The sequence below is a fragment of the Oncorhynchus tshawytscha genome, linkage group LG28, assembly GCF_018296145.1.
Source record: "Oncorhynchus tshawytscha isolate Ot180627B linkage group LG28, Otsh_v2.0, whole genome shotgun sequence".
NCBI classification, from domain to species: domain Eukaryota; kingdom Metazoa; phylum Chordata; class Actinopteri; order Salmoniformes; family Salmonidae; genus Oncorhynchus; species Oncorhynchus tshawytscha.
The window spans coordinates 24,267,217-24,285,767 of record NC_056456.1 but is presented as its reverse complement, the minus strand read 5'-3'; the positions used below and the strand labels follow the sequence as shown (position 1 = coordinate 24,285,767).

Sequence of the window (18,551 nt, the reverse complement as noted above, 5' to 3'; positions counted from 1 at the left end):
CCCAAGCATAGAATGCTTGCATGCAAATTTCTCTCTCCCTCTTTTTCTGGGCTGACCTTTATTTCTTAAAGAGTTTTTGGCAGGGATAAATAAACCACCATGAACTTTATTCAATTTAATTATTACTCTTCTTCTCATTCAGACCAGACATTTGTCAGGTACTAATATGTATTGATTTGCGGTTGTATCCACAACGACAGTCCAAAGTAAAGTTTGCACCTCACTGCAGAGTAACATTGCAATAACAACACATATATCAGTGAAGGCTGCTGGGAGGAGCTGTGGGAGAACTGCCTGATTGTAATGGCTGGAATGGAATAAATGGAACGGTATCAAACACAAACATATGGAAACCACGTTTGACTCCGTTCCTTTTATTCCGTTCCAGCCATTACAATGAGCCTGTCCTCCTATACCTTCTCCCAACCACCTCCACTGACATCGAAAGTAGTCCGAATTAAACATCATTATCAGAACACATACGCAACTGAAAAAGGTAACATACTCCAATGTTTTTTCGAATGCATATCTGAAATACCTTGCATCCAATTATTTGTTTTTATATGGATAGAATACAAAGAAATGCAAACTTAGTTGTTCTTTTTTATTATTTAATATAAGAACATTTACATCCTGTTAAAACATTGAGAGAAACAAATCTTTTTGATCAAACAATAATAAAAAGTTAAACGGTTCTTTAAAGAGCCAACCAGTAAGCATATCAGTATGTTTGTGTATGTAGCGCCTCATTCAGTATATACAGATACAAATACATAAAACATGATCATATAATCAAATATAACTCTTTCAGCTGGATACTGAGCTGATATTTCATATTCTTGATTGAGCTGTGTGAAGTAGAGTCTGATCAAAGTGGAAGGAGTCAACCTAAGAATATTTACATTCAGCACTTTGGTTCTGGACATTTGTAGCTTTCAGGGGCAAAACAACATCTTATTCTATAACCATACAGAAGTTGAAGGCGTTTAGGAAATATCTGTACATTTTTCGAACGACAATTACCTTTCATACTGTACGGAAAAACTGCTTGGGTTAATTATGTCAGGAATAGTACAAGCTAGACATACAGAGAGTTTGTTGCTTATTTCTTGAATGGCTCGCATAAGTAGTGTACTTTACAGCATAGGTACGTACATGGTAGAAATATAGGAACAAGTTATAGCTGTAATTATATCAGAGATAAATGTATATAATTGATCATTGTAAGTGTTCACAACTTGTTCAAATCTTTTAACCATGTTACTACCACCTTTATATATAGTTTGATTCTGATGGTAGCAATACTGATGACATAGAAAATGTAATTAAATAAAGGCAGCTAAAGATGACATTCAAATCAAACTGTAATGATAACCTCTTATAGTGGTGCCATTCTCTCATATCATTACCCATTGAAAAGCTAAGGTCGGGCTCCCTGTGGAAAGAAAGATGTCCCCCACATATCAAATAAGTTATAAACCGTAATTGTGAGGTCATGCCTGTCTGAGGCCTAAGGACGTTGGCACCAGTCCCAAGACTTGCACACCAGACAAACAGGCCACTGCTAAGTGACAGTGTTGGCATTGTAGAAGACCTTTTACTTCCACAGGGATATTTACATGTCAGGCGTCCTCTCACCAATGGAAAATGGATCGAGCACACATGAAAAGAGCTGTCCAGCCTTGAACATGGTGGCCATGAAAAGCTCAAGGACGGCCGCCGTTAACAATGAAGTGCCTCAAATGTTAAAAGAAGTCCAATGTGGCAGAATTGGAAGAAATTAAACCACTGATTGACATAAAAGAATACAGAGTTTGAAAGAAGAACATCTGGGTGGTATGATAAGTGCTGTGTGCTGGCAGCCATGCTAACCGTCAGTTACTGTCCTATGGACTGAGGCAGTCAGAGGCAGTCAAAGGCAACAAACAAACAGAAAGGAATACATGGTAAATAAATGCTCTATGAAATCATCTGCTGTACTCAGTGTACTGTCTATCATGTAACGAGAGGCTAGCCAATCAAGTCAAGGAGAGTTAATGCATTCATTTGCATGCTTAGATTTTAGACTGATATGCAAGTGGATGTGGATTTGGAGTGGAATGTTTGAATGTTTCTATTATATGATAATGTCCATAGTAATGACATTGTAATAGTACCTTGTTTTTGTTGTTGATAATGTTTATAGTTTCTCTCTCTCTCTCTCTCTCTCCCTCTCTCTTTCTCTGTGTGTTAATAATAATATATTCTCCAGACACTTTGTATTTCTAACATTTCTCTGAACCTATAATCAAAATTGTAATTGATGACTGTACTACATGACCTACACAGGTACAGGCAAAAAAATAAGTACAAGGACCACATTTTATTTGACCAATACCACAACATCAATTAAATTATTGGACTCTCAAAACATAATAAATCATTGGAGAAAAATTGCCAACCCCATTTCCCTCATTTTCTTGTGGGAATGTTTGAAATGTTTACACAGCATAATAGACCCTCCTTGATTGATTGGGTGTCCTTCACTGTCCCAACGATTAGCTGAAGGGCAAGTGATGATTTCTAGATGACATCAAGATAAATAACTTTTATTTACAAACTCTGTGTTTGTGACTCCCATCTTATTAAAATAGTTTGATGTTTTTCCCAGGTTGTTCAGAAGCACAGTGAGTTTGATGCAATGTGACAATGTGTGTTTGGTTCCCGTGCACTGTGACAACCTTGGAAATGAGTTTTAACTTGCAAATGCTGCACTTCATATATTAGAGAACATTCATCTTATCAGGAAGCACCCAGGGTAATTCCATTTCATGGTAACAAAGAGGATTCGTACAGCGAAGAGGGACATTTAAATATGTGTTCTTTGTCGAGACCAAATGTTCCTATTGTCCAATGTTAAATTGATAAATCCTAGAAACACAGCTATTCCAGCAGTAGATTTATGACAGCAATTTTTCACTCAAGATGTAGGTTTTGTAAATAATGAAAGGTCAAATAGTACTTTAACATATGACATAGATATAGCAGTATGGTCAATTGTTGAACCATCACAATCCGTGTAAAAGATTTGAAACATATCCAGTTGGAATATACTGTACTAAGAGAAATGCATAGTCTCCAGTTTATCAGCTCATGTTAATTTGAGTTCCAATCTAGGCCTACCGTGAATACCATTAATAAACATTTGAGTTAAAGAACTAGTTTAAAAAATAATACAATTCCGCAATATGTTTAACTGGAATTGTGACTGGCATTTACAGTTAAGATCCACAATACAGTGTACTCATTAGAATGCAAATACAGTTAGCCTATTCCAAAAAAGGTGTATGCCTGCAAAATATGTTCAAAACATCTAGCTTGGAAATTAAACTGAACTAAATGTGCTTTTTATCTGAATATTGACTCTCCATTATAAGGCATGATTTTTTTTTTGTTACAAATATTTTTGGGGTGTTTGCACTTGGTTATCAAATAAAAAGGTATGCGCACTTTCCACATAGATGGAGCAATATTTACAGAGCTGTATCCACAGACCTTTTGTAACCTTGTCAGAAGAATTCATTTTGAAGTCCGCTGAAAAACTCAACTCAACATTTAAGACATTTATGCAACTCGGTTTGCCACAATGTTCACCTTCTTTTGGTAAAGTAATGTTGCTGAATAGAACGATTCAGGGGCTTCTCAACCAAATGTTAAGCACAAATACATATCTTGTATGGTTTTGAACAAAAGATAAAATGGAAAGGCAAGGATAAACAAATGTGAAGGATTATCAAAGTAAACCGTTAAGCATAATCAACAACTCATTCAGCACATCATATTTTCCCTTTTAAATTAAATTGTTCTGTAACCAAATAAAAAAAGTTAGAAAGGGAAATCCTGTTCCGTTTCCTCAACTTCATGCCAACAGATGAACAGCCATAGTGATCCTTTTGAAAACTCATCTGAGCTCCTTGCTTTCTATATTAAAAACTCTGTTGTCATGACATCACTCCACATTCAACAGATTCAACACACGCCACAGTCTTTCAGCAAGTGTATAGGAATGTTCTAGACATCTCAGAAATATATGTACATGTTTTCCAAACCAGATGGATAAATTGGCGGATGACTGAAGAGTAACCAGCAGCGCAGCACTCTCTGGACCCTAATTTAGACTGAGCTAGCTGCATAACTGGCCCAGTTCTGCCTCAGAGGAATTGGGCAGCTTGGAGTTGAAAATCTGGAGGGAGTCTCGGATGCGCACCACCTCGCTGGTGGAGAGCTTGAGCCTGTGTCGGAGCAGACATGAAAAGATGTCCAATGGCTGCACTCCGGGCGGGGAGAGCCGGTTGATGCGGTCTCTCATCTCCAGCAGCATATAAAAGGCTGCGTCCTGGGTTCCTTGCGTGTACGGGTAGTCCAGCTGCATAATCAGGTCTTTGATGCCCTCTGGGTCAAAGTGCATGCTGTAGCCGAACACCTTGAGACTGTTGATCTTCATGTAGCCCAGGTTGGACGTGTGGTCGTCCAGGTCCAGGGGCTCGTAGAAAAGGGTCTCGTTGACAGTGGGGTCGTCGGTCAGGATGCGGCTGCGCAGGTAAATGTGCACTGTCTCGAAGAAGGACTTCCACTTGTTGCCCAGCATCAGCGTCCAGTTGTAGCACTGCAGAGAGGCATCCAATTTAGTTCTCTCCCAGTCTGGGAAGTCCTGCTGGTTGACAGGCATGAACCAACTCTCCGAATGGCTGCCCCCAAATGGGTTGACATAGATAGCAGGCACAGGCTCCAGGGTACTGTTTTTAGTGGAGCAGATCTGGAATGAGATTCCCATTAGCATATGAATGAGGTTGGATTTGTTTTTGTTGCTCTTTAGAGTGAGTAGCATGCGTTTCCTCCAGGCCGGATTGAACCAGCTGCCCAGACGCACATCATTGCTGATGTAGATGGCATGGACCTCCATGCGACTGTCCAGCTGTTGGAGCAGATACTTGACCTCTGTGTCCGGCATGTCAAAGTCAATGTTCAGGTAGTGGTCCAGAGAGTTTGCTATGTTGGGCCGACACGAGCCCAGGTGCAGGATGTTGCCAGGGTGGCAGGAGCCACAGCGGGTGATGTTGTCCGGGGCACATGAGAGGCAGGTTGACCCCTCTCCGACCTCACAGGGCACTGTCCCCTGGCAGGCGCTACTGTGCTCTGCAGTGCAGGTGCAGCTCTGCATCTCCTCTGAAAACGTGCCCAGGATTCCATGCTCGTTGCAGTACAGGAGTGACTGGGCCTTGCTCAGCCAAAATCCTGGTGTCCTAAAGAGGAAAGAGCATTATTTTCAAAAACATAATTTAACTTTGAGATCATCTTTACTTAAAATGTTTTACATTTGACTAACACTATTGTACCCTATAGAAAGGATAGAGTAGGGCATACAGGACACAAGTGATGACAATGTCTTAGGGCTCTATTCAATGCGCATTGCAGAAATTCAGCTTTACAGTGAAAGCTGAAATTTAAAGGCAATATTCCTTCTTTAGCAAAGACTGCATTCAGGGTAAACGCTGCATATGTCGGCTCAATCGGAAATAACCTTTACATTTCAATCGCGGAATATAGCCCTTAACGTTCACTTAACGTCATCCCATTTAGTAAGTGTCAAATAATGATTGATGTGACCTTTAAAAGGCTTATCGCCCATCTTTGGGATTCAGAAGAATAGCAAGGGCCCTACACACAAGATCCTTCTCTCAACTGTTCAGTTTAGTCTGGAGTCTAATGTCTTCCAGAGTCCATTTCACACTATTTCTCAGCCCTATTGAATTATGCAGAACATGTATTCCAGAACCTGCAGAACATACTTGTTCTTTTAAATACCAATATGTTATTGCTAAATCATTCTTAGGATTGTATCTATTTGTCGATTTTTTTATACATAATGCTCACTATAGAGTGAATTTGCTATTAAATCTGTGTTCATTATTTATGTACAAGCTTTGATAGGATTTTAGGTGCAACCTCATTTAGAGGGAAAATATCACAAATATTGTACATAAATAAAAAATGTTGTACTTTGCTGTAACTTTCTTCTAAGCACTATTGAGTAGTTGGTTCTGCAAATAGTAGTTTTACTCAACAGGTTTTGTATTGGGACTTGCACAACATAAATCTCAAAAATGAAACTTTTCCTTTCCGCAGGCATGCATATCAAAATTGAGGGATTATATAGCACATGATAATGTAGAATACATCTTCTGGCTCAGCTGAGCTGAATAGATTGTTTTTATTTGTTTGAACAGAGTTAAGGAAGTGAATGACAGCCAGAGGTAGCGCCTGTCAAAGAAATTGAAGTGTTCAGTGGGCAATATGTTAATAACACCAACCTGTTGTCTCTAAGAGCACTTGATTACAGACATGCCACCGTAGACCTCACATCATACAGACCACTTCAATCGGGGCAGAGATACTAAACAGCTCTCTCTCGCCCTCTCTTTCATTTCATACTCTTGCCCTGGTTTTCTCACAGCATCAGATAACAAATTGCATCTTAATGACAGACAACTCAGCCAAGTCAGTGCCTTCATAAAGTATTCACACCTTTCAACTTTTTCCACATTTTGCTTTGTTACAAAGTGGGATTAAAATGGATTTAATATAATTTATTTGGACAACAATCTATAATATATCTATAATATATAAAATACTCTATAATGTCGAAGTGGAAGAACATTTCTAACATATGTAAACATTTATGAAAAATAAAACACTAAAATATCTTGATAAGTATTCAACCCCCTGAATCAATTCATTTTAGAATCCCCTTTGACAGCAATTACAGCGGAGTCTTTCTGGGTAAGTCTCTAAGAGCTTTCCACACTTGGATTGTGCAACATTTGCCCATTATTGTTTTCAAAATTCTTCAAGCTCTGTCAAATTGGTTGTTGATCATTGCTACATAACCATTTTCAGGTCTTGCCATACATTTTCAAGCATATTTAAGTAAAAACTGTAACTTGGCCACTCAGGAACATTCAATGTTTTTTTGGTAAGCAACTCCAATGTAGATTTGGCCTTGTGTTTTAGGTTATTGTTTTGCTGAAAGGTGAATTAATCTCCCAGTGTCACGTGGAAAACACACTGAACAAGGTTTTCCACTAGGATTTTGCCTGTGCTAAGCTCCATTCTGTTTATTTTTTTTATCCTTAAAAACTCCCCAGCCCTTATTGATGACAAGCATACCGATAACATGATGCAGCCAACACTAAATATGGAGAGAAGGTACTAGGGCTGTGGCAGTCACAAGATTTCATCAGCCGGTGATTGTCAAGCAAATAACTGTCGGTCTCACGGTAATTGACCGCTAATAAACATAAACACATTTAGCATCTCCTGGCTTCCACACAACCCATTGATGCAGACCTTTGGAACATCTACATTTTAGTCTAATAAATCCATATAATATAGCCTACATCTTCACAACAAATCCATTATTTATTTTAGACAGTTCTAAAGAAGCACGATATGAAGAAAATGTAGTCTATTTCAGAAGAACAGAATAGCATACTCTGAGTTGTCCTTAGGTTAGGTCCTGATCTGGCTATGCCAAATGGCTGTGGGCTATACTAGTTAATTTAGCAGACAAGATTTGCTTAGAATTCCGTGGCATTATTTTATAGTTTGATGAATACAAATGAACAAAGCTGAATAAAAAATAAAGGGTATTTTCACCAAACGATTTGAGAGAGAGCGCACATGCGGCTATTCTGTGTTGAGCGGTAAACAAAGTGATGCCGTAATGCACCCTAAAAAAATCCATGCCTTTTGCGGCCAGCGGCCGTTGTGCCCTTCTCTTGTGCCCTTCTCCCCGAGTGCTGCGTTGTGCCTTTCTCCCCGAGTGCTGTGTTGTACCTTTTTCCCTGAGTGCTGTGGTGTACATTTTTCCCTGAGTGCTTGCGTTGTGCCCTTCTCCCCTTGTGCTGCACGCTCTGAATTACCTCTCACTTACATGGCTCTCCATCACATGATTGGATCTTTCTCACAGGCTACAAGTGAAGACCGACACATCGGGGATGCAACTGAGCGCATCCTTATCCAATTCCGAGGTGCATATTGAAGATATTGGAAGAACTGTCCACATTTACTTTTCGTCAGCCAACAACAAGAGTAGGCCTAACGAACAGCAAAAGCACTAGCCTATGTCAATCTACTATCCTCCATAGTGAAAAGGTCGACCTACAGTATTCTGTGCGAGAAATAAATATTCCAAACATACAGTGCCTTGCGAAAGTATTCGGCCCCCTTGAACTTTGCGACCTTTTGCCACATTTCAGGCTTCAAACATAAAGATATAAAACTGTATTTTTTTGTGAAGAATCAACAACAAGTGGGACACAATCATGAAGTGGAACGACATTTATTGGATATTTCAAACTTTTTTAACAAATCAAAAACTGAAAAATTGGGCGTGCAAAATTATTCAGCCCCTTTACTTTCAGTGCAGCAAACTCTCTCCAGAAGTTCAGTGAGGATCTCTGAATGATCCAATGTTGACCCAAATGACTAATGATGATAAATACAATCCACCTGTGTGTAATCAAGTCTCGTATAAATGCACCTGCACTGTGATAGTCTCAGAGGTCCGTTAAAAGCGCAGAGAGCATCATGAAGAACAAGGAACACACCAGGCAGGTCCGAGATACTGTTGTGAAGAAGTTTAAAGCCGTATTTGGATACAAAAAGATTTCCCAAGCTTTAAACATCCCAAGGAGCACTCAGTGAATATTGAAATGGAAGGAGTATCAGACCACTGCAAAACCAAGACCTGGTTCCCTCTAAACTTTCAGCTCATACAAGGAGAAGACTGATCAGAGATGCAGCCAAGAGGCCCATGATCACTCTGGATGAACTGCAGAGATCTACAGCTGAGGTGGGAGACTCTTTAGGACAACAATCAGTGTATATTGCACAAATCTGGCCTTTATGGAAGAGTTGCAAGAAGAAAGACATTTCTTAAAGATATCCATAAAAAGTGTCGTTTAAAGTTTGCCACAAGCCACCTGGGAGACACCAAACATGTGGAAGATGGTGCTCTGGTCAGATGAAACCAAAATTGAACTTTTTGGCAACAATGCAAAACGTTATGTTTGGCGTAAAAGCAACACAGCTCATCACCCTGAACACACCATCCCCACTGTCAAACATGGTGGTGGCAGCATCATGGTTTGGGCCTGCTTTTCTTCAGCAGGGACAGGGAAGATGGTTAAAATTGATGGGAAGATGGATGGAGCCAAATACAGGACCATTCTTGAAGAAAACCTGATGGAGTGCAAAAGACCTGAGACTGGGACGGAGATTTGTCTTCCAACAAGACAATGATCCAAAACATAAAGCAAAATCTACAATGGAATGGTTCAAAAATAAACATATCCAGGTGTTAGAATGGCCAAGTCAAAGTCCAGACCTGAATCCAATCGAGAATCTGTGGAAAGAACTGAAAACTGCTGTTCACAAATGCTCTCCATCCAACCTCACTGAGCTGAGCTGTTTTGCAAGGAGGAATGGGAAAAATGTCAGTCTCTCGATGTGCAAAACTGATAGAGACATACCCTGTGACTTACAGCTGTAATCACAGCAAAAGGTGGCGCTACAATGTATTAACTTAAGGTGGCTGAATAATGCCCAATTTTTCAGTTTTTGATTTGTTAAAAAAGTTTGAAATATCCAATAAATGTCGTTCCACTTCATGATTGTGTCCCACTTGTTGTTGATTCTTCACAAAAAATACAGTTTTATATCTTTATGTTTGAAGCCTGAAATGTGGCAAAAGGTCGCAAAGTTCAAGGGGGCCGAATACTTTCGCAAGGCACTGTAGTCTGGGACAGTTGTGGGATGCGATAGATCCCAAATTCATACAACCACTACCTTCAAAAAAACATTTTGATGCAATGTGGCTGACGCAACAGATCAGAACGTTTTCAGCTTAAAATGTTGATAAACTAGTAGGCTATTTCACATTATAAGTGCAGAAATGCGCACATGGTAGTAGGCTATAAGCATTAATGTTCTATTAGGGAGAAACACCATTCTCAAAAGTGACCGCAAATGCAGTAGTGCTTTTATTATAAAGGTGCATTTTAATGGTGAAAATGAGCTTCCACAAACTTTAAACTCACTCGCTGCTTATGTATGACAGTTAGGCTCTACACCCCTTCTTAATTTTAAGAAGTTATTTGGCCACTTTAGTTGTAAAACAAACTATGCCTATGAGCTAGGCTACATGATGTGTGCGACTATGTTCAGATAATGTTGCAAAAAAAATACATTGTTTATTATGCTGGGCATCATTCACAAGTCATAGTATATAATTCACAAGTGATAGGCTAATATTGTCATCAGACTATTCTTGATTTAATCTTGTCTTTAGATATACTAAATAATATTTGTGTGAAATTTGTTTTGATTTAGAATGGACCATTATCATGCACCTATATCGATTTTTTATTTATTACTTAAATAGCGATTGGAGGACGCTTTTCCCGTGGTTCATTTTCATACCAGCCAGGTAGGCAATACTCCTGTTGTAAATATAAGCAATGTGATTAATATTAGCAAAGTTGAGAAATAAATATAGTAGGCCTAGCCTATAGAAAGCAGATGGGTTCCTCCTCTTGCGCAATTACATGGCCTATAGAAATGTTGCGTGACATGAGCTCATGTTTGATTAGATTTGGATTACATTTGCATTGATGTCAGAGTGATTAGAGGGACAATAGAGTGCCGAGTACAAGGCAGTTAGCAAGTTTGGTAGACTACTAATGACCATCAGTGGCATCAGAGCTGGGAGAAGCCTAATTAACATGACTAAACGGTCACATGGAATTGAACTGTCTTTATGACTCATCACTGCCGCTTTGGCAGTAATACGGTCACCGCAACAGCCCTAAGTGATACTCAGTTATGTGGTGCATTGGATTTGCCCCAAACATAAGACGTTGTATTCAGGACAAAAAGTGAATTGCTTTGCCACATTTTTTGCAGTATTACTTTAGTGCCTTGTTGCAAACAGGATGCATGTTTTGGAGTATTTTTATTCTGTACCTGCTTCCTTTTCACTTTGTCAATTGGGTTAATATTGTGGAGTAACAACAATGTTGTTGAGCCATCCTCCTTTCACAGCCAAACTTTTTTGGGATAGGGGGCAACATTTTCACTTTTGGATGAATAGCGTGCCCAGAGTGAACTGCCTCCTACTCTGTCCCAGATGCTAATATATGCATATTATATTATTAGATTACTATTATTAGATTTGAATAGAAAACACTCTGAAGTTTCTAAAACTGTTTGAATGATGTCTGTGAGTATAACAGTACTCATATGGCAGGCGAAAACCTGAGAAAAATCCAACCAGGAAGTGGGACATCTGAGGTTTGTAGTTTTTCTAAGCTTAGCCTACCTACACATTGAGATATGGATGAGATTGCACTTCCTACTGCTTCCACTAGATGTCACCCGTCTTTAGAAACTTGAATGAGGATTCTACTATAACGGAGTGGCTCATGAGACCTCTCTGAGTCAGTAGTCTGGCAGAGAGTCTTGGTCTCATGACATAGTTACCTCGCGTTCCAGTGCTTTTTCTGAAGAGAAAGGAATTCTCCGGTTGGAACATTATTGATGTTTTATGTTAAAAACATCCTAAAGATTGATTCCATACATTGTTTGACATGTTTCTAAAGGACTGTAACAGAACTTTTCGAGTTTTTGTCTGGATGAAGTGCCTGCGCCTCATGAAGATGGATTACTGGGCTGAACACGCTAACAACAAGTGGCTATTTGTACATAAATGATGGAACTTTATGGAACAAATGAGTCATTTATTGTCGAACTGGGATTCCTTGGAGTGCCTTCTGATGAAGATCATCAAAGGTAAGTAAATATTTATGGTGTTGTTTCTAACTTTGTTGATTCCAAAATGGCGGATATTCCACTGGCTGTTTTGGGTTCTGAGCGCCGTTCTCAGATTATGCTTTTTCCGTAAAGTTTTTTTAATATCTGACACAGCGGTTGTATTAAGGAGAAGTCTAACTTTAATTCAGTGAATAACACTAGTATCTTTTATCAATGTTTATTATGAGTATTACTGCAAAATCGCTGGATGTTTTGGAATCAAAACATTACTGCACGTAACGCGCCAATGTAAACTGAGATTTTTGGATATAAATATGCACATTATCGAACAAAACATACATGTATTGTGTAACATGATGTCCTAGGATTGCCATCTGATGAAGATCATCAAAGGTTAGTGATTAATTGTATCTATATTTCTGCTTTTTGTGACTCCTATCTTTGGCTGGAAAAATGGCTGTGTGTTTTTTCGACTTGGCAGTGATCTAACATAATCATATGTTGTGCTTTAGCTGTAAAACATTTTTGAAATCGGACACGATGGGTAGATAAACATCTTGTTAATCTTTCATTTGCTGTATTGGACTTGTTAATGTGTGAAAGTTACATATTAAAAAAAAAAAAGTTTAATTTCACGCGCTGCCTTTTCAGCGGAATGTTGTCGAATGTTGTCGAATGTTGTTGAAAGGTTAAACTCTTGTTTTAAAGTCACCATTGGCCTCATGGTGAAATCCCTGTGCAGTTTCCTTCCATTCAGGCATCTGAGTTAGGAAGGACGCCTGTATCTTGCCTGTATCTTGTAGTGACTGGGTGTATTAATACACCATCCAAAGTGTAATTAATAACTTCACCATGCTCAAAGGGATATACAATGTCTGCTTTTTTATTACCCATCTACCAATAGGTGCCCTTCTTTGCGAGGCATTGGAAAACCTCCCAGGTCTTTGTGGTCGAATCTGTGTTTGAAATTCACTGCTCAACTAAGGGACCTTACAGATGTGTGTGTGGGGTACAGAGTTGAGGTAGTCATTCAAAAATCATGTTAAACACTATTATTGAGTCTATGCAACTTATTATGTGACATGCTAAGCAAATTGTTACTCCTGAACTTATTTAGGCCATAAAAAACACGTTGAATACTTCTCAATTAAATCCATTTTAAATTCAGGCTGTAACACCACAAAATGGGGAAAAAGTCAATGGTGAAGACCATGAAGACCTGACCCAAACAACATAACTTGATATAAAAGAGGAAACAATGATGATAGAATGCCATCAAGTGGTTTTACGTAATAGTTAATTTATGTAATTTACCAATAAAATAGGTGTAAGATGTTCAAAAGCCAAAATAAACACATTTTCATCTGATATGGCAGATATTACAATATATTTCAGCAATCATTTAAGAGCATGTGATGTTCCCATTTTCGTACCTTTCTCTAGAGAGGCTGATCCTTGGCAGTTTGGGACAGCGCTTGCTCAGAGTGAAGAGTTTCCTCACAATCTTCTGGGCTTTCCCAAGAACCAAATTGGTGCTGATCTCCAATTGGCTGTAGCGCTTCTGGAGAGCTGCATCTGTTGCCCAAAACTTGAATACCATGGATGTGTTTAAAAAACGGTCCGTTGGTAGTTTTTTCATGAAGGCCTTGAATTCATCTAAGAAAATGAGAAACAATCACCATAAAAACATGATTAGTTTTATTCATCTTTAAAAAGTAAATAATTTCACAACCATCAATATATTTTTATTTTCTTCACTTTTCTTAATTTTAACCAGATATTTATATGATGGATTATACCTTTTAATGTGCAATTATGGTTCATATCCCTAATTTACCATGGACAGCTCTACATTATCATTATATTATTTCAGTATTTCACTAATTTAAACCATCCAGAGACTTCCTACTTATGCCCTAGGCAAGTTATCTCCCTATGTAGCTGCTATGAAGTATCTTATCAAATCACTGCAATAAAGACACACAGTACTTTTTTACAAAGCCCAACTGAGTGAGACCTGCAATTGTTATGGGGGCTGGAGCTTTCATATTCCTGTATGCTACTCTTGGCAACACTGTAGTGAGTACATTTCTAGTTAAACTGACAGGCTCAGGTCTTTACAGTGCTCGATGATCCTGAGTGAGCTACCTCTGGCTCCCAGAGCCAACACCAAATGAGTTGAAAACATCAAGGTTTAGTTTATCACATTCAACGGCTCAGTTGGGTTACACATCAGACTTGCAGTGTCACCTCTCTTCATACTATCAGTCTCAAATGCATGCGATGTCGCAATAGGTATTTGATGGATCCATTAGTTTGTTCAGTGTTAAAATATTTTGTTTAATGGTAAATTATTTGATTGCATTATATCTCGATAGACCTCCTGCCTGATTATTTGTTGACATGGGCATAATACCAGAGGAACTACTACTGAAAAAACCTTACTAAATTTTTATGTTGTCGGCATGCGTTCACATGCATTAATTGAACACGCATTAATTGGAAACCCTTGAATGAGTAGGTGTGTCCAAACTTTTGACTGGTAATGTACGCTACTTCCCTTTTTCTTGGAAAACAGAACAAGCAGTGATAAGTAGCCTATTATGTACCTGCCGGTACCTACATAGATGTTATTCCCTTATGGTTACCTACTTCCGAAAATGTGGTCTCCTTTGACACGAGGAGGCAGAGTAACAGCATACTTTCATATGTGGTTAGACACCACATTATGCCCTCATCAAATAACACATCTTCCTAGCATGTACTTACGGATTCTAACCACCCACCTGACAAGCCAAGGCTATAGAGTGGTAATATCATCTAATAAAAAACAAATCTTTCACCTTGGACCCTATAGCTGAAAATCAGGGCGCATCGACTTGCTGTTTGTCAGGCTCACCCACCATGTGAAACATATGGGATGTGTCCCAAATGGCACCCTATTCCCTTTTTAGTGTATTACTTTTGACTAGGGCCCATAGGAGCGGGGATATGGTGCCATTTGGGACGTAGGATATGGTGCCATTAACTGGAGTGATCAATGCCTCTGCTTCCCTCCACATGCACTGGAGAACCCAGGCCATTTGAATGATCATTGGGATTCACAGAACACAAAAGTAATGTGTCTGTCTATTCCCCTTTTTCAGGCATTTGTGACTTTATGTTCACATTCATGGAAAATGTAGGCCTTTAAAAATGTGTCAGAAAAAGGGATGTGGTTATTTCCCATAATGGACACAGCCCACTTTCATTCTGATGGACGTATTAGTGATTTATATAACCATGAACAGAACAGACAGCAAGCTGGGCTTGTTTATTTTTCTCAAAAACAAGGATTTTGAATCATGGTTTTGAATGGCAGCACTGCAACTATTATTTGATATTAGGCAGGGTGAAAACAATATTTTAAATGAGGACAATGCACTGCCATAAAGCTTGTTTCTTTGAGTTGTATGTTACAGAGCAGATGCTTTTGCGATGTCGTTGCATGGAATACAGTGATATATCTTCCCATTTCTCAATGGATTACTAAAAAATGTTGTTATTACTGAATCCTGCACCTGAATTATTAAGGAACCCCCCTTGGAATCCCCATATCTCTTCCATTGCTTTGATTGAACAAGTTATTAACATACAGTGCCTTCGGAAAGTATTCAGACATTTTTCCACATTTTGTTACGTTAGTCTTATTCTAAAATTGATTAAATATATTTTTTTCTCAGCAATCTACACACAATACCCCATAATGTCAAAGCGAAAACTGTTAAAAAAAAAAGTTTTTGCAAATTTATTACAAATAAAAAACAGAATTATCTTATTTTCACAAGCATTCAGACCCTTTTCTATGAGACTCAAAGTTGAGCTCAAGGGCATCCTGTTTCCATTGATAATCCTTGGGGAGTTTCATCAACTTGATTGGAGTCCACAGCATGTCAGAGAAAAAAAACAAGCCATGAGGTTGAAGGAATTGTCCTTAGAGCTCCGAGACAGGATTGTGTCGAGGCACAGATCTGGGGAAGGGTAGCAAAAAAATTCTGCAGCATTGAAGGTCCCCAAGAACACAGTGGCCTCCATCATTCTTAAATGGAAGAAGTTTGAAACCACCAAGACTCTTCCTAGAGCTGGCCGCCTGGCCAAACTGAGCAATCCAGGGAGAAGGGCCTTGGTCAGGGAGGTGACCAAGAGCCCAATGGTCACTCTGACAGAGCTCCAGAGTTCCTCTGTGGAGATGGGAGAACCTTCCAGAAGGACAATCATCTCTGCAGCACACCACCAATCAGGCCTTTATGGTAGAGTGGCCAGACGGAAGCCACTCCTCAGTAAAAGGCAAATGAAAGCCCGCTTGGAGTATGCCAAAAGGCACTCAAAGACTCTCAAACCATGAGAAACAAGATTATCTGGTCTGATGTAACCAAGATTACTATTTGGCCTGAATGCCAAACGTCATGTCTGGAGGAAACATGGCACCATCCCTACGGTGAAGCATGGTGGCAGCATCATGCTGTGGGAACATTTTTCAGTGGCAGGGACTGGGAGACTAGTCAGGATTGAGGCAAAGATGAACAGAGCAAAGTACAGAAAGATCCTTCAGGAAAACCTGCTCCAGAGCACTCAGGACCTCAGACTTGGGCGAAGGTTAACCTTCCAACAGGACAATGACCCTAAGCACACAGCCAAGACAATACAGGAGTGGCTTCGGAACAAGTCTCTGAATGTCCTTGAGTGACCCAGCCAGAGCCCGGACTTGAACCTGATCAAACATCTCTGGAGAGACCTAAAAATAGCTGTGCAGCAACGTTCCCCATATAACCTGACAGAGCTTCATTAAGAGGATCTGCAGAGAAGAATGGGAGAAACTCCCAAAATACAGGTGTGCCAAGCTTGTACCGTCATACCCAAGAAGACTTGATGCTGTAATTACTGCCAAAGGTTGTTCAACAAAGTACTGAGTAAAGGGTCTGAATACTTATGTAAATGTGATATTCTTTGTGGGGCAGAAGGCCCAGTGCAGTAAAAATTATGATTGTTTTACGTTTTATATATATTTCCACACTAGGTTGAAATAATACTGTGAAATTGTGAAAATTATGAAAATGCCCTTTTAGTGTAAGAGCAGTTTGAAAAGATCGCCTGAAATTCCAGCCTGTTTTAACTTAATGAACCAATAAGAGAGAGCGTTCCATACCTCTCTGCCAATAACAGCTAGTTTTCAGTTTTCCCCTCCCCACTCAGACCACTCCCAGACAGTCCTAGCTAAATTCTTGCTTGAGACATTGCTCTTTGCTAAGAAGCTTTTTTTTTGTTTTGACCACGTTAATTGAAAACAATCCCAGTAAGGTACTTAATTGTTACCTAGAAATGATTTGATTTTGAGATTTTAAAAAAATGGCTGCATTGGACCTTTAAGAGAGATCTAAGTTCAACATCCTTCTTTCAAATGTATGTCTCCTTTTTTTCTTTCCATGGGTATACTACTCCTACTGGAATACTTTGAGTGGAAAACACAGTGAGACATGGCTGTCAAGCTATCATCACAAAGACATCAAATGGTTGCTTGTGGCACTTTGACGGCAACTACAATACAGTGCCTCCACCGTATTTGACATTATAGTTACAGTGCACTATATGGTACACTGACATAAAGACGGCACTTCTTTCAAGGTAAAACTTGTCGGGATTGGTAAACTATCTGTAGGAACTACTGCAGTTGATGCTAGCTCTTTATGAACAAGGTTCCTATTCTCCTATGACATTTTTCAACACTTGATATTCCAGAGACAAGACTAAGAACAACACTTTCACTTTCTCTGTGTATCAGATTTTGAAATATCAGATATTGAGGGGGGATCTTGTTGGGCTCAGACTGAGCATATAGAAAATACAACCTGTATCAGATAAGAAAGACATTATGCAAACAGCACAAATAAACTAGTTGATCGTTACTAGGCTTTCTGGTGGCATATAATGTGATCTGGAACTGGATAAGATATTAATATTTACATTCATATCTTTAAAGATCATTTTGTTTTGTCCCTTAAAGACTCGTTCAATTTTCAAAACACAAATAAATATTTCAGAATGAAATCGTACCACTTGAGATATGCTGTACAGTTTGTGGGCTAAGACACCATATATGAACTTCAATGACTCATCAGGTATAACAAAAAATGTAATCAAACTAAATGCCCTGCTATGTGATCAAATATGGCTGCTGATGCAGTTATTAGACGAGACTGAAACACTTTTTTTTGTTAAGTATGTTTCTAGATCCTATTATTAACCAATGTAAAGTCTAAGACTCACTATGAAAAACCACAGGTCAAGTATGTATTGCTCCCAGCCCACAACCAAATAATGATGAGCAGAAGCACTGTTTCTGATTGCACAGTGGGAGGAGGTAAGGCATATTATACCACACAGTAAACTGCAGGATCTGATTTGCATTGAGGGTTAATCTTTATTGCCTTGTAAATGGCTTATAACTCTCTCTCCCTTTGGATAACTCACAAAGTAATCGCTTGTGGACCGATTCTGCCTGTTAACGGAAGAATCTGTCAGGACTGAATGGGATGTGTCGGATAACGAGCAGCAGAAGTTCTGGTTATTTGGACAAATCATGATTTCACAGGTGTTAGCATCTCTTAATCACTTCTCTTAACATGTATGGGTTAACCGTGATT

At 39.1% G+C, this 18,551-nt stretch overlaps 1 protein-coding gene across 1 annotated transcript in view; it reads right to left on the bottom strand.

Annotated features, from left to right (window-relative positions):
• Window positions 1–590: 590 nt before the first annotated feature.
• Window positions 591–18,551, bottom strand: part of LOC112226957 (bone morphogenetic protein/retinoic acid inducible neural-specific 2) — a 117,845-nt gene continuing 99,884 nt past the window's right edge. Inside the window, exons 7-8 of the mRNA XM_024391661.1 lie at window positions 13,305–13,527; window positions 591–5,282 (exon numbers count right to left, since the gene is read on the bottom strand). Coding sequence (XP_024247429.1) covers window positions 4,163–5,282; window positions 13,305–13,527 — 1,343 coding nt within the window. The 3' untranslated portion in view covers window positions 591–4,162. The remainder of the gene's footprint in view (window positions 5,283–13,304; window positions 13,528–18,551) is intronic.